Source organism: Mustela lutreola, chromosome 3 (assembly GCF_030435805.1).
Source record: "Mustela lutreola isolate mMusLut2 chromosome 3, mMusLut2.pri, whole genome shotgun sequence".
In the NCBI taxonomy this organism is placed as follows: domain Eukaryota; kingdom Metazoa; phylum Chordata; class Mammalia; order Carnivora; family Mustelidae; genus Mustela; species Mustela lutreola.
The window spans coordinates 47,513,117-47,529,089 of NC_081292.1; the positions used below are offsets into that span (position 1 = coordinate 47,513,117).

At 36.7% G+C, this 15,973-nt stretch overlaps 1 protein-coding gene across 1 annotated transcript in view; it reads left to right on the top strand.

The window, feature by feature from the left end:
* MMP16 (matrix metallopeptidase 16) overlaps positions 1–15,973 on the top strand; it is a 293,833-nt gene that overhangs the window by 166,845 nt on the left and 111,015 nt on the right. Inside the window, exon 4 of the mRNA XM_059166077.1 lies at positions 1,340–1,644. Coding sequence (XP_059022060.1) covers positions 1,340–1,644 — 305 coding nt within the window. The remainder of the gene's footprint in view (positions 1–1,339; positions 1,645–15,973) is intronic.

Genomic DNA, 15,973 nt, shown 5'->3' on the forward strand with positions numbered 1-15,973 from the left:
CTTGAGTCAGAATGTTTAAGTTGAAAAACCACTGGAAATTTCCTCTTAAGTTTCCTATTGTAAAATGCTTGCGTGGGGGTGCCTGGGTGGCTCAGTGGGTTAAGCCGCTGCCTTCGGCTCAGGTCATGATCTCAGGGTCCTGGGATCGAGTCCCACATCGGGCTCTCTGCTCAGCGGGGAGCCTGCTTCCTCCTCTCTCTCTCTCTCTGCCTGCTTGTGATCTCTCTCTCTGTCGAATAAATAAATAAAATCTTAAAAAAAAAAAAAAAAATGCTTGCGTGGCTCATAGTAAATGCTCACTTAACACCATTATTATTATTTCAGTATGATATCTGCCCAACATTTGTAATTATTGAGACATAAGCTACAAGTGGGCTAAAAATATAATTTGTCTATTATCTTTATACTGGAAAGCATATCTTAAATTTTTTCTATGCTACTAAATAGCCTTCAGTGACAAAAAATAATCTTGAGTCCTAGTTATATTTTGATATGTGATAGAGACACCGTAATTTAACTACTACTCCATTACTGTAAATTGTTTAGCTTCCAGTTCTCTTTTATTACTTTCAGTTCTCTTTCATTACTGAATATTATACTGTCTTTTATGTATTAAGTTTTTTTAATGTAAATATATGGATTCATGGTTGTAAGATTCTTCAGGTTAAAGTATCCATTTGATATTAGCCTCAAGAAAAGTAAACTAAATAAATGATGTCCTAGTCACTTCTTTAAATTCATATAATTTAAAACTTTTGTACTAAAAAGCCACTTGCTCACATTGCTTTTTATAAGTAGAAAGAATTAAATATATCATAAGAAAACAATAGAATATAAGAAAATGTAATTAACCTTTTCTATGAAAACAAAGAAATAACTTCTTGTCAGCCAAAATTGGTATTCATCAATAAAGAATAACACAAGGACATTGTTTGGAAGTAGCCCCTAAAAGTAATGATAACAGGAAAGAAATTGAATTTTAAGTTTCAGCTCGAGACTGTTGCACCTGTTTGATCATTTGGCAAAGCTGCCTTTCTTTTGTTCAGGAGGCAAAGTGACTGATTGATCCAGTTACCCTACTGTTAACCCATTCTGCAGAGAACTTCTATTTATAGCCTTGCCAGAGGAATACTATTCTCTTGAGAATTAAATGACCCTAGGTGATGAAACCTAGATATAAAGACATGAGGCATTGATTAATTTCTTCCTTATTTATGTAAGGCTGTTTTTCCAGTATTTTACTCAACTGAATAGATCAAAATCTGTAAAAAGCCAATCTGTAGTAAGTCGGATGGAATATTAAAAAGCCATACTTCTTATTCTCTTCTCTAAATTTCAGTATAAAGAACGTAACTCCCAAAGTAGGAGACCCTGAAACCCGCAAAGCTATTCGCCGTGCCTTTGATGTGTGGCAGAATGTAACTCCTCTGACCTTTGAAGAAGTTCCTTACAGCGAATTGGAAAATGGCAAACGCGATGTGGATATAACCATCATTTTCGCCTCTGGTTTTCATGGAGACAGTTCTCCCTTTGATGGAGAGGGAGGGTTTTTGGCACATGCCTACTTCCCTGGACCAGGAATTGGGGGAGACACTCATTTTGACTCAGATGAGCCATGGACACTAGGAAATCCTAATCATGATGGTAAGTGCATAGCTTTTTTTCATTGCAGATGGTTCTGTTTTTATTTCTATTTTTGGAATGCCCAGGTGATTTACTAGTTTAAAAACTTTTAAGGTGTTGGTTCCAAATTTGCTTTTAAAATGATAAAACATGATATGAGGCTTTTCCATAACATTTTAGAACAAGAATTAGTATGTCAATGTCAGTAGACATTCTGGTTTTTTGTGTGGTCTGTGCCTAGGAATTAGAACTTTACACTGTGTTCTGTAAATAAAGTGAATTTTGTTTTCTATAAAATGCCATTTAAAAGACTTCATAGTATTTTAAGTCATGGAACATGCTTAAAGAAATTCTGCCATTTTTTCTACACCGTATTACAGTGTTGCCACTTGAAACTTAACCTGACTGACATTTGTGATGCAGCTTCTGCCATCTTCCTGTTCTTTTCTTTTCTGTTATCACCTTTCTAGTTTGCAAAATTTTGCTTCTTTCATCCTTATTTCCATTTTCTTGGTCTCCCAGTATGATATGACTACATAATTTATTACTTCGTATTATATCTTTATTTTTATTCAAAAAACAACTTTTTGCAAATCTATTCTAACAAATCTGTCAGATTTTTAATCTTTATGATTATTCTGATATACAAAAGTAAATTTTAAAAAATTCGATAACTAAAATAATAATTATTTCACATAAGAAGCATGTGTTTCTTCCTAGATAACAATCCATACTTCAATTTAATGTTTAAAAAAATTCACATAATTACAAGATCCTAGAGTTAGAAGATTCCTAAGCATCCACCTCTTACAATTCTTGTGATCAAGACTTAAATATTTTTCTTCCTCACCGTAGTAGAATGTTGTTGAAAATACAGCATGCATTGTTGTAATAACAGCTAATCAGCTAATAAAACTCTTAATTCCTCCTTGATGAGTTAAACCCAGCCATTAAATTAAGCTATGTTAGTTCATCAGAAAGTTTAGTTAGTTGAATTAGTGTAATAGCCTTGCATTTTGAGAAAGCACAGAGTTCAAACATATGGGTAGAATGAAGTAAGTTGAACTAAATTTAAAATAATATCAGCTTTCAAAGAAAGAAAATAAAATAAATACCTGTTTCTGTTTTCTAAAAGAAAATAAAATATCTAATATACAATAAAATGGCCCTTTGCATTGTTCTTACTAGGTATATTGACTATGAACCTATGACTTCATTCTTAAGAACTGATTTAGAGTCAATGGCAAGTATGCTGGGAGATGTTACTGTATAGTAGGGGAATGAAAGCCAAACTTTGAAGTTGAGTAGGCGGCATTCAATTCCTGGCTAACTGATCATTAGCTCAAGAAGCCTCTACCATGCTGTATACCTATTCTCACTCTGGATGTTGTATTGTAGGGCTGGGACATTGCAAGTAGACATGCTTTCTATTCAGGAATGTTTAACCTAGGCTGTGCCTGAGCATCCAATAATAAAATATTTGCAATGTGATAGTAGGCCCACACTGCTTCATATATAAATCATTTAAAAATTAACTGTGTTTATCTTACTTCTAATTTTTTTTTTTTATTAAGTGTGCTCCACACCCAACATGACATAAACTCTGATACAAAGACCTGAGCTGAGATCAAGAGTCAGATGCTCAACCGACTGAGCAACCCCAGCCACCTTTATCTTATTTTTATCAAAATTACACAAGTATTCTTTTTTTTTAAGATATTATTTATTTATTTGACAGACAGAGATCACAAGTAGGCAGAGAGGCAGGCAGAGAGAGAGAGGAGGAAGCAGGCTTCCCGCTGAGCAGAGAGCCCAATCGGGGGCTCAATCCCAGAACCCTGGGATCATGACCTGAGCCGAAGGCAGAGCTTTTAACCCACTGAGCCATCCAGGTGCCCCAAAATTACACAAGTATTCTAATGAACAAGTTCAGACATCTTCAATTTAGTTGTTAATATAAATGTTTGCATTCTAAATGATTGAGAAGAATAGCACCTATAATGGAAGAATTTTGCTGATTGAGGCAAAATTGTATTTGCTTCTGGGAAAAGACTTCTTCTAAAATTCTAAACAGAGAAAATTTTTTTATTCCAGTAATTACAATTCCAAAATTGTATTTTATTCTAATAATAGACCCAGTTGTTAAGGCTACTATAAACCTGGAGCTTTGAAATCTTGTTAATTTGGTGATGGTGCCTATCAAATGGCCTATATTTGCTCTTAAAATATTGAAATCCTTAAGAAAGCTGCACACATTTTTTAGATATATCCTTTATTAGCTGCATTTTTTTAGGTATCAAGAAATACTTTTTGAAAATAAACAAAAAGCTTTAAGAAAAAAATCTATAGGAATATTTGAGATGACAGAGGAGATTAGAATGTTGACACTGATTTAAGTGTAATTGCTGTTATGAATGCTTTTGGGTTTTGGCACAACTTAAGAGGTTTTCCAAGGAATATATATGTGGAATAGAATTGAAATAGAACATAATGAGCTAAAGATACACAAGCATGTCAATGGACTTTCGATTCAGATTATGTATTAATGCATTCGAATGCCTCTCAATCTATACTATAGAAATATAATAATTTTGTATGTAGGCATTCCATTAAGACAAAACAAATTACTTAATAATTAGTGTTTCATTTGGAAGATTTTTTTTTTTTTTTTACTTATCACATATACACATTTTTTTCTTTTGAGTGAGCTTAAGGAAAATGACTACAAAATCATAGTATTTCAGAATCGTAGGGGATTAGGGAGAAGTTAACTGTCTGTTCAAGATGTAATACCATAAAGATTTACTGCTTAATTGAAATTCAGACTTTTAACTAGCAACAGCAGGGCAGCTAGGGTGGTGTCATGCTGAAGTATTGATCATTTATCAAAAGAACAGCCTCTAGCTTTGCTGTGTTGCTGGTGAATGTGGGGAGAATTAATGCCTTTACATCCTAGATCCTAACTGTCTGTAAGATTACCTTTTTGTATCACATATATCCAAGGAACAATTCTGACATCTTCATTGATAAACTTCTTTTCTTTAGTCCTCAAATGCCCCCAAGCTTACTTAACTGAAAAATTTTCTTTCTTTCCTATTCACAGCTCTTAAGCACCTAGAAAACAGAGCAGCTTGATAATTTAGCAAAAATGCAAATGAAAGAGCCTCTTGATAAGCACCTAGCTCATTTTCCACAGCATATTGCTCAGCTAATGAAGGCAATTTGAATTCTGTCTACCTCAAAAGAGATAAACAGTGTCTTGGGCTGCCAGTAACCTTTAATTCATTGTTATCCACTTTCCTATCAATTTGCTTATAGTCGTGTTACCTTTCAAAAACTCAAGCTAAAACCCATTAAGTAAATTATACAATAATTATATTAAAATAAATAAATAAATACCACACACACACACACACACACACTCCCCTACCTAATAAAAATAATGCCACATTTTCCAAGAGGTTTTTTTTTTTTTTTTTTTAACTCCCCATGGAGTGGATAAGCCAAACATGTGCATAGTAGTTCTAAATAGAAAATGTTACTGTGGTATTTTTTTTTTTTCTGAAAAGTATACATTGCCTGAATGTGAGCTAGAAAATTTAACTCTAGCAAACTGTTAAGATTCATTTTGAGCATCATTATCATATTGTTTCCTTGGCTACAGTATAAAGTTTAAACGGCACTATCAACGTAAACACAGACTTATCACAAAGATCCTTTCTAATTAGACAAGTATGTACCACAGTAATAGGATTTCAAATTGACGATCTCTAAGCAAAAGGTTAAATATGAAAATGTTATATAAAACTACAGCAGAAAATATCTAGAGGCAAGTCTTACTATACCATAGAGTTGCAATTCCATTAACAAGAAGAATGCATGGCATTGGTTCTGTTTATTATCAGAAAAAATCACTGCCGGAAATAAGATGGTCAGGAGGTGCTCAGGGCTGCTGTGGCTGTTTGTCTAAAAACTAGGGAGAAAGAGCGATGATGCTAAAAATTTTATCATCAAAGAAAAGTTTATCATCTTTATCAAGAAAGCAAAACCTTTAAAACCTAATCCATCATCGTGATGGTTAGTTTTGTGTGGGCTAATGGGGGCTTGTATGGAGTTTTGTGCAGGCTAAAAGGGGAGCACAGATAGTGAATAAATATAATTTCTGGATGTGTCTGTGAGGGTGTTTCTGGAGGAGATTAGCATTTGATTCAGTAGACTGAGTAAAGAAGATCCTCCCTCCCCAATGTGAGCAGGCGTCGTCTAATCCATTGAGGGCCAAATAGAAAAAGAATAGGAAGGGGTAATTTTCTCTCTTTTCTTCAGATGAGACACATCTTTTCCTGCCCTTGGAAACCAGAACTCCTGGCTTGGGCTGTTAGTCTCTGACTGAATTACACCTTAGGCTTTCCAGGTTCTCCAACTTGCATATGACAGGCAGATCGGGAGACTTCTCAGGCTCCATAACCTTTTGAGCTAATTCCTATAATAAATCTCCTCTTAAATATCTCTATAGATCCTATCGGTTCTGTTTTTCTGGAGAGTCCTGGCTAATATAACCATTAAATGTGAAGCAGTCAAATTCTACATGTAAGCCAGCTCATTCTCTGAATAAATCTAGTTGATGTTAAAACTCTTCATGATCGGATGCCTGAGTCAATGGACTTGATTTATGTTGACTGGGGAGAGTTAACTTTCTATAGGAGACATTTTGTTGTTGGCACACTAGAGATGAGTTGGTGCCAAGAAGTAGACTTAAGCTTTAACCAGCTGTCTGCCTTCTCCCAAATCTTGTGCTCATTTTGCAACCGTAACTGCTATCTAATATTTTTTCAATGCTTACAGGATCTTAACCTTGATCTTTGAGGACAGGAAAATTTGGATGCCAAACAGATATTTACCAAGAGGCCTGGAAGTGCTATAGTCTGTGGGAATATTGTCCAGATCAATCTTTCCTGTGCTTTTTGAAGACTAGGGAATCATTTGATAGGACAAGGCAGTCAGGGCCTTAATCTATCTTTAAAAGCAGAGTACTTACTGAGATTTTAAAATCTAAAAATATTATCTTTCTACCACATAGTTCTTACCTTACCATGTTTTACCAAAACTTAGAAGCTCTCTCTCTCAAATTAACTTGGCTTTCAAATCTGTAATAGAAATATTTTTGTGTGTTTTTAAAAACATGACTTATGGGGTGCCTGGGTGGCTCAGTGGGTTAAAGCCTCTGCCTTCAGCTCAGGTCACAATCCCGGGGTCTTGGGATTGAGCCCTGCTTCCCCACCACCACCACCACTCTCTGCCTGCCTCTTTGCCTGCTTGTGATCTTTGTCTGTCAAAAACAAAAACAAAACATGACTTCTTTCCTTCTGACTTCTTTCCTGGAATAAACTTAATTTCACTGAATTTGTCTTATTTCAGTACACTGGTGACTAATAGTCTTCCATTCTTCAGAACTTCTCAGTTACATTGCTTCACAATGTAGTTCTTTATTAGATCCTTGTGTGCAGTTAGAGAAAAGCAGATGGATTGGTGTCATTATGCTCAAAACATTTCATTATATCAGTTTTAATGAAGCGTGTAGATGGATTGTGAACATTAAAATACATATGATAGAGAACTCTTAATAAATGAAATGGGTAATACCAGAGATTTCAGTGGCTTACCACAATAGAATTTTATTTCTTGCTCATGTGGTAGGGCAGAGGACTGTCCACTCACTCAGTCCAAGACGAGAAAAATCGAGGCTCAGCCATCATCAGCACATGATTTCCAGAGTTGCCTTGGGCATTAACATCCAGACAGTAGCTAGGAGAACCGAGAGAGATTTGCTCACAGAGTGGTGTTCTGTGCCAGACCTGCAGGTGGTAATAACATTGCTGACAAGTTCAATGAACTAGAATTCAATTCCATGGCCACACCTAATCTCAGAAAAGGCTGGAGAAAGGTGATGGGTTTGATGAGCAACTAGCAAGTGTCTGCCACACCATTATGTTAGGAGGTTAGTTTGACCTCCTATGTCCATGAGGTACATGACATGAGATACACTCTGCATCTGTGAATTAGTTGCTTAATTATAATTTGCCTTAATTCAGATTTTGACCTACTGACCATTGTTTAGTTTGTTATTCCTCTCCTTATATAGTATTTATAGAATTTGCTTTGTAACTTATCTTTCATATATATTATTTATCCTTGCATTTAGGTGGTCATCAACAAGGCAAAATATAGTACAAATTTCAAATTTAACCATTAGTTTACCAATAAAGAATTAATGTGTTTGAGTTTTTGAGAAAATGCAATTACTAAAATTAATAATTTTAGTGTTTTATTGTCTAGATTATTAAGACTAGTAATTAATTTTTACTGTAGTTTTGCATAATTATTGTTTGTAGAATTACAACCATACCATTATAAAACCTGGCACAGTACCTCTTTAATAATTTCCTTACCGTTTAAGCACAACAAAACTGTCTACTAGTTATACTCACATCTAATTTATAACTCACTTCTTCATTTGAAATCAAATGTTGCCACAATTCACCTCCTTCCCAGTATATTGACTACATATCAAGGCAGCAGCAGAAATAATTCTCAGTGTAATCCACAGTGGAAATTGTAGTTTTTCATTGATTTAATACATTAGAGAACAAGAGCACTGTGGGTTTGGAGGAAGGTTGCACTTCTCTTAGGCAAGGCTATTATAATAAATGCATGTGTGGAATGGAGATTGACGTACGATCATGGGAAATCAAGAACCTAAGAAAACAGGGGCATCAAGAAGTAATTAAAAATCTCTCTGCTGGGGTGGCTGGGTGGCTCAGTTGGTTGAGCATCTAATTCTTGAGCTCTCAGCTGAGGTCATGATCTCAGGGTTGTGAGGTCGAGCCCCATGTTGAACTCCATGCTGAGCAAGGAGCTTGCATGGGAGAGAATCTTTTTCTCCCTCTGTCCCTCCCCACTCATCCTGCACCAGTTCTCTCTCTCAAGGAAAAAAAAAAAAAACAAAAAACACCTCTCTGCCAGTTTATCATCAATCTCATTCAAAGTTTCATAAGGCCAAATTTAGTTGAGCATTTAGTATGTCTCAGATACTGTTTTAAATTCATTATATGTCCTCAACTCATTTACTCCTCACCACAAACTTATAGATAGTGGAATTACTTCCATTTTGCAAGAAAATTGAGGCACAGAAAGTTTGGTAACTAGCTAGAGGTTACCTGTTGGTAATAACAAAATGAGAGCATTAAAAGGATACTAAAGAACCAGGGAAAGGGAGAATCTACTTGAAGACTCAGGAGAAAAGCCCATCCCCGAAAATATTTTATCTAGTGATTTAAAACAACAATATTGAAAACAACTCTGAATACCCATGAAGGCTCTCTATGGAATAGGAAAAGAAACGTATCATTACTCTAAAAACTGAGTCTGTCATGTGGAAAGAAATCTTTGTAAGCATTTCAGAAAAGCATGATGAGATAAAATGATGTGAAATTCAAGGATAGATAAAGAAGAGCTGGTAGATTGCTCCAGCTTAAGAATTATATATTCTCTCAAAGGAGGGAAGAGAGGAAATATAACCAAAGGAAATATACAAACACATAATAGCAAAAACATCTTTTTCTAAAATAAGAGAGTACTATGCAATTCAAAATCATTGCATTCATTGCAAAATTTACAAAATCAGATCCATAAATAAATGCATCCTAAAAGTAAATATAACGATTCCATTAACCATGATACTGTTCATCTCTTTTGAAGTAGATTTAAAAAACTGTGGGGAAGGGGCGCCTGGGTGGCTCAGTGGGTTTAGCCGCTGCCTTCGGCTCAGGTCATGGTCTCAGGGTCCTGGGATCGAGTCCCGCATCGGGCTCTCTGCTCAGCCTGCTTCCCTCTCTCTCTCTGCCTGCCTCTCCCTCTACTTGTGATTTCTCTCTGTCAAATAAATAAATAAAATCTTTTAAAAAAAAATAAATAAATAAATAAAATAAAAAACTGTGGGGAAGAGTTCCATGCATTAATGGCATCATCTCTTGCCTCTGTCCATAAATGCCAGTAGGAACCCAGATATTTCTTCCAATCAAAAGTGTTTCTTTTTTGGGGGGTGCCTGGGTGGCTCAGTGGGTTAAAGCCTCTGCCTTCAGCTCAGGTCATGCTCTCAGGGTTCTGGGATTGAGCCCCTCATCAGACTCCCTTCACGGCAGGGAGCCGCTCCCCTCCCCCGCCCCCACCTGCCTCTCTGCCTACATGTGATCTTTGTCTCTCAAATAAATAAACACAATCTTTTAAAAAAAATAAAAATTTCATTTGAGAGAGAAAGAGAGAGCTTTGGGAGGGGCTGGAAGTGGGGGAAGGCAGAGGGAGAGGGAGAAACAGACTCTCCACTGAGCAGGGAGCCTGATCCAGGGCTCTGCCCCAGGACTCCAAGATCATGACCTGAGCTCAAGACAGACACTTAACTGACTGAGCCACCCAGGCGCCCCTGTTGCTGAAATTTTAAAGTACAAAATTAAGAGAGTTTTTTCTAAGTGTTTTAATAGGTAAGTATTTATATCTTTTTGAGTACAAAGTCATGTGATAATGGAAACATTTCTAAACATGCATTTTTAACATACTCTATAGGGCACATCTTTTTTCAAAAGTAGTTTCTTTCTCCCACATTGCTTCAACATCACTTTCATCTCGAGACAGATTACTCTCAAAGTAGCTATTGAGTAGCATACTATTTACAGCCAGTTCCCTTTACAGAAAAAGGCAACACTGTTGTCTTTTTGTAAAAGAAATACATAGCTTATTTAAGTTTGACAACTCTTTAAAGTACTTTTTCATAAGATAACCGGAAAACATATATGGTACAGACTATTTTTTTGGTCAGTCCCCATCATAGCACAACGTATTTTAAAATTTTTACTTCTAAGATAAAACCCATAAATTCATTTAATCTGTCACAGAAAAATAGTGGTATAATGTGCTAGAATCAAGCTATCACAGGAGATTCTGCAAACCCCTCCACACTGTGCAACTCTACCTCCACCTTCCAGATCCTGCTGGAATGTAGGTGATTAATAAATATCTGTCCATGTGAGTGCCCCCCTATCAATCTGAACATTAAACAAAAGTGAAGTTCATTTCTTCTTATTTTATAGATAAGTGTATTCATGCATAAATGTGTGGATGCACACATTACATAAAATGCTGTGGCATTTTGGGCCTCCATCTCAATGGGACATATTGTACTCTGACTTTGAAGACCCTGAGATTAATCTCCTCATTATCTTGTGTTGGTAAGACATATTCTGCCCCAGAAAGTAAGGGTGAGTTGAGCTGATCGTCTACCTGACTCAGGCTCTAAGGCATGTCTTTTAGAAAATTCAGAGTATGCTTTGTACAGCACTTTACTCAACTAGTGTGGGTAAGCACAGATTTGAGGAGAATTTTCCTCTATTTAGATTTGTGAAGTGACTTAAATATAAAATAGAGTCATGTTAACGACTAATATAAGTAGCTACTGTTTTGGTAATTATTTCTGTCCCAAGAAACTGGGGATGGTAAGGTAATGCCTTGCTATTGTTCATTGTTGCTTGAGTTTTGTCTTTTTTTTTGTTTTATTTTTTCAGCATGTGTGTGTGCATGTACACTATATATTCACCCTTAAAAATGTAAAACATACTTAGGAAAAACCATGAAAGACACATAAGTATATCATAGTACTCGAACTTTCCAGTACAATGACTAGCGTATGATAGAATCCCAATTAAAACCAACTGTTTTATTTTTGTTTTTGTTTTGTTTCTTAGTTTGGTGGTGTTTTTTGTTTATTTGTTTGATCACTGGAGCTCAGCCACTACTATTTGAGGGGATTTGCTCCCATAGCTATGGAATACCAACTACAGTTCACTCGTATGCAGAATGGAAAATCTCTCCCTAGCCTTTATATCCTAAGTTTTCAGTTTCTATCATAAATTAGAGAATTTCAGGGCGCCTGGGTGCCTCAGTGCGTTAAACCACTGCCTTTGGCTCAGGCCATGATCTCAGGGTCCTGGGATCGAGTCCTACATCAGGCTTTCAGCTCAGCAGGAAGCCTGCTTCCCTCTCTCTCTCTCTCTCTGCCTGCCTCTCTGCCTACTTGTGTTCTCTGTCAAATAAATAAATTTTTTTTAAAGTGTCTCTTTTTGGTCAATTGTCCACTTGGGGCAAAAATCACCCTCACCTGAGAAACACAGCTGTAGATAACAGGATAATTAAGAGTGAATAGTAGTAATAGCTGAGACTAGGAAGTTTGTTTTTTTCTAATTTGTTGAAATTATTTAGTGACATGTTAATGAGATTGATTTTTCTTATGGCCCATTAGAATCCACTAAACTCTCTTGACCAAGGGAATAAAATGAACATACCGATGATTTAGGAAATTTTATTCAGGTCGCAGAATATAAACTATCTCGAAAGGAGGAAAATAGGAAGAGTTGAGTGTGCATCTGTTCAGGGTTAATTTCTTTATTGAAATTGTGCAGCCTCTTTTCAATATTATCTCCTATACCATCACTTAATTCAAAACAGGTACCAAAGAAGGAAATCACTAATAAGAAAATACATTTTTATGTTTTTATTAAACATATTTTTCAATTACATATTAAACCAGTTTAAAATAATAGTTTTTACCTAATGAAATTTTTCATTAGAGTCCTTTTTGAGAGTGACTTTATCAACAAAAATTTTAGCTAGATGAGTGGTATTAATGTTTTTCTAACTAATAGAAATATGCAGAGGAAATGTCCACTTCTCTTTTACAGCTTATTTCTTTGCAAGGTGATCCAGAAGAATTAAATTAACTGTAATGTTTAAACCTTTAAACTTCTAACCTAATCCCTTTGACTTAACAGATAACCATGCATCTCATATTGAAGTCAGCTTATATAATTATAGTCACACTTCTCCTTTCTATCTCCTTGACATTTACTCATTGTTTCTTTTCTTTTTCTTTTTCTTTTTTTTTTTTTAATTTTTTTAAAGATTTTATTTGTTTATTTGACAGAGAGAGACACAGCAAGAGAGGGAGCAGAAGCACACGGAGTGGGAGAAGCAGGCTTCCCGCTGAGCAGGGAGCCTAATACAAGGCTCTTTGATCCCAGGACCCTGGGATCATGACCTGAGCCAAAGGCAGATGCTTAACAACTGAGCCCCGCAGGGGCCCCCATTTACTCATTATTTCTAACTGAATTTCAGCCTCTGGGGAAAAATGGCTACATTTTATGTCCACCACCCCCTCCAACATACAGTCCTACTCAGTCCTCAAGATCCTGCCCATAAGGTGCCTGGGCGGCTCAGTAAGTTAAACACAGGACTCGATTTCCACTTGGGGCCTGACCTCAAGGTGGTGATACCCGTCCCCCTGTCAGGTCAGGCTCTGCACTGGATGTGGAGCCTGCTTGAAATTTTCTGTTTCCCTCTCACTCTGTTGCTCCCTCCCCCTCTCTAAAAAGAAAAAAAGAAAAAGACTCTGCCTTTATCTAATCAGCCTACTATGCTTTGTCCTATCCGTTCTTCCTTTAGTTGTAACTTTTTGGTGCACAAAATATATAGCACATTTTTAAAATTTTAAATGCTATTAATTAACATATAGTGTATTATGACTTTCAGAGGTAGAGTTCAGTGATTCATCGGTCTTATATAACACACACTGCTCATTACATCGCATGCCCTCCTTAATGTCTATTACCCAGTTACCCCATCCCCCCACTCTGCTCCCTTCCAACAACCCTCAGTTTGTTTCCTGTGAGTAAGAGTGGCTTATGGTTTGTCTCCCTGATTTCATCTTGTTTTATTTTTTTCTCTCTTCCCCTATGATCCTCTGTTTTGTTTCTTAAATTCCGTATATGAGTGAGAGCATATGATAACTGTCTTTCTCTAATTGATGTATTTCGCTTAGCATAATACCGTGTAGTTCCATCCTTCTCATTGCAAGTAGCAAGATTTCTTTTCTTTTCTTTTCTTTTTTTCTTTTTTTTTTTTTTTTTTTTTTTGATGGCTGAGTTGTAGTCCATTGTATACATATATATATATATACAACATCTTCTTTAGCCATTAATCTGTCGATGGACATCTGGGCTCTTTCCATAGTTTGGCTGTTGTGATACTGCTGCTATAAACACTGGGGTGCAGGTGCCCCTTTGGATTGCTACATTTGTATCTTTGGGGTAAATACCCAGGAGTGCAATTTCTGGATCTTAGGGTAGCTCTATTTTCAACTTTTTGAGGAATCTCCCTACTATTTTCTGGAGGGGCTATACCAGCTTGCATTCCCACCAATAGTGTAAAAGTGTTCTGCTTCCTCTCCTCATCCTCACCAACATCTGTTGTTTCCTGACTTGTTAGTTTTAGCCATTCTGACTGGTGTGAGGTGGTATCTCATTGTGGTTTTGATTTGTATTTCCTTGATGCCGAGTGATGTTGAACATTTTTTCATGTGTCTGTTGGAATTTGTATGTCTTCTCTAGAGAAATGTCTGTTCACATCTTCTGCCCATTTCTTAATTGGATTATTTATTCTTTGGGTGTTGAATTTGATAAGTCCTTTATAGATTTTGGATGCTAGCCCTTTATCTGATACTTCATTTGCAAATATCTTCTCCCATTGTGTCAGTTGTCTTTTGGTTTTATCAACTGTTTCCTTGCTTTGCAAAAGCTTTTGATCTTGATGAAGTCCCAATTGTTCATTTTTGCCTTTGTTTCCTTTGCCTTTGGAGACATGTCTAGGAAGAAGTTGCTGAGCCAAGGTCACCGAGGTTGTTGCCTGTGTTCTCCTCTAGGATTTTGGTAGATTCTTATCTCACACTTAGGTCTTTCATCCATTTTGAGTCTATTTTCATGTGTGGTGTAAGGAAATGGTCCAGTTTCATTTTTCTACATGTGGCTGTTCAATGTACCCAACACCATTTGTTGAAGAGACTTTTTTCCATTGGATTTTCTTTCCTGCTTTGCTGAAGATTAGTTGACCATAGAGTTGAGTGTCCATTTCTGAATTCTGTATTCTGTTCCATTGATCTAAGTATAGCACACTTTCTTTACTATTTTATTTTATTTATTCATTTGACAGACAGAGATCACAAGTAGGCAGAGAGACAGGCAGAGAGAGAGGGAGGAGGAAGCAGGCTCCCTGCTGAGCAGAGAGCCCGAAGCAGGAATCCATCCCAGGACCCTGGGATCATGACCTGAGCTGAAGGCAGAGGCCTTAACCCACTGAGCCACCCAGGCGCCCCATTTCTTTACTATTTTAAAAACAGTGAATTCTTATGGAATAAATGAAATCAAAACTAGAGATAGGGTATCTTACAAAATAAATTTCCAGACAGAATAGAGCATAAATTTGTCATTTGCTTACTATATTTAAAAATAATCATGACTTCAGGTAGAAGTCTTTGTACTTCAGCCTGGGGTCAGTTGGCCCAAGTCACCAGGAGGAAATAGAGAATCTTTCAGGAAGCTTTAGGAAATATTTCCCTTTACCTAAGTTTATTATCTACTCATATGAGTTAAGTTAAACTAACCTAACTCACCCTGATTTATGTTCAACCCTGAGACTATTCCTAAATATTATCCTTTTGATACCAGAGACTGGGGGAGTTTTGGGGCCCTGAGACCTCAACTGCCACAACAGCTGGTGCCAAGTTCTTGACTTCCAGAAAGAATTCAAGGACAAGTCAGAGTAAAGTATAACAGCAGAACCTTTATTGTAAAGCAAGAGTACACACTCCAAAGGAGGGCGAGTGCAGGCACACCTGCTTCTCCCAGGCACCGTCTGATTTTTTGGGCATATACTCTAAATATACTCTGAATGTGCAGTTGGTTTTCTAACACCTCTGGTGGAGGGGTCATTCTCCATCTTGTTAAGCTAACAATGTCTTCATGCACATGCCTGCCTGTGGGCTGGAGTAACAACAGGAGGCTTGTGGCCCTGAGAAAACACAAAGCTATCACAGGGTTTACTCAGTTGTCAAACATTCTGTCAGTGGTCAGACTCAGTTCCCCATATTTTGTTCTCTTGCATGTACCCAGCCTTTCCCTATCTTCAGTTCAAGACAGAGGGTTGGGGCAATGATAGGAGGAAGGGTATCAATATCATCACACCCTACCCTCAAGTTGAATGTTCTCTTCATCGCTATTTAGGACCCCATGAGTTTATACTCGGAAAATAGGCATGCACTTTGGCTTACATAGACCTCAAATGATTAGGTTCAAAATAGCATATCTAAAATAAAGTGAAATTTTCTTCTTCTTTTTTTTTTTTTCTTTTTTTGAAGCAGCTTTAAGCGTTTCTTTATTTTCATGGCACTGATCTAGAAGTACCCACCCTTCTACTC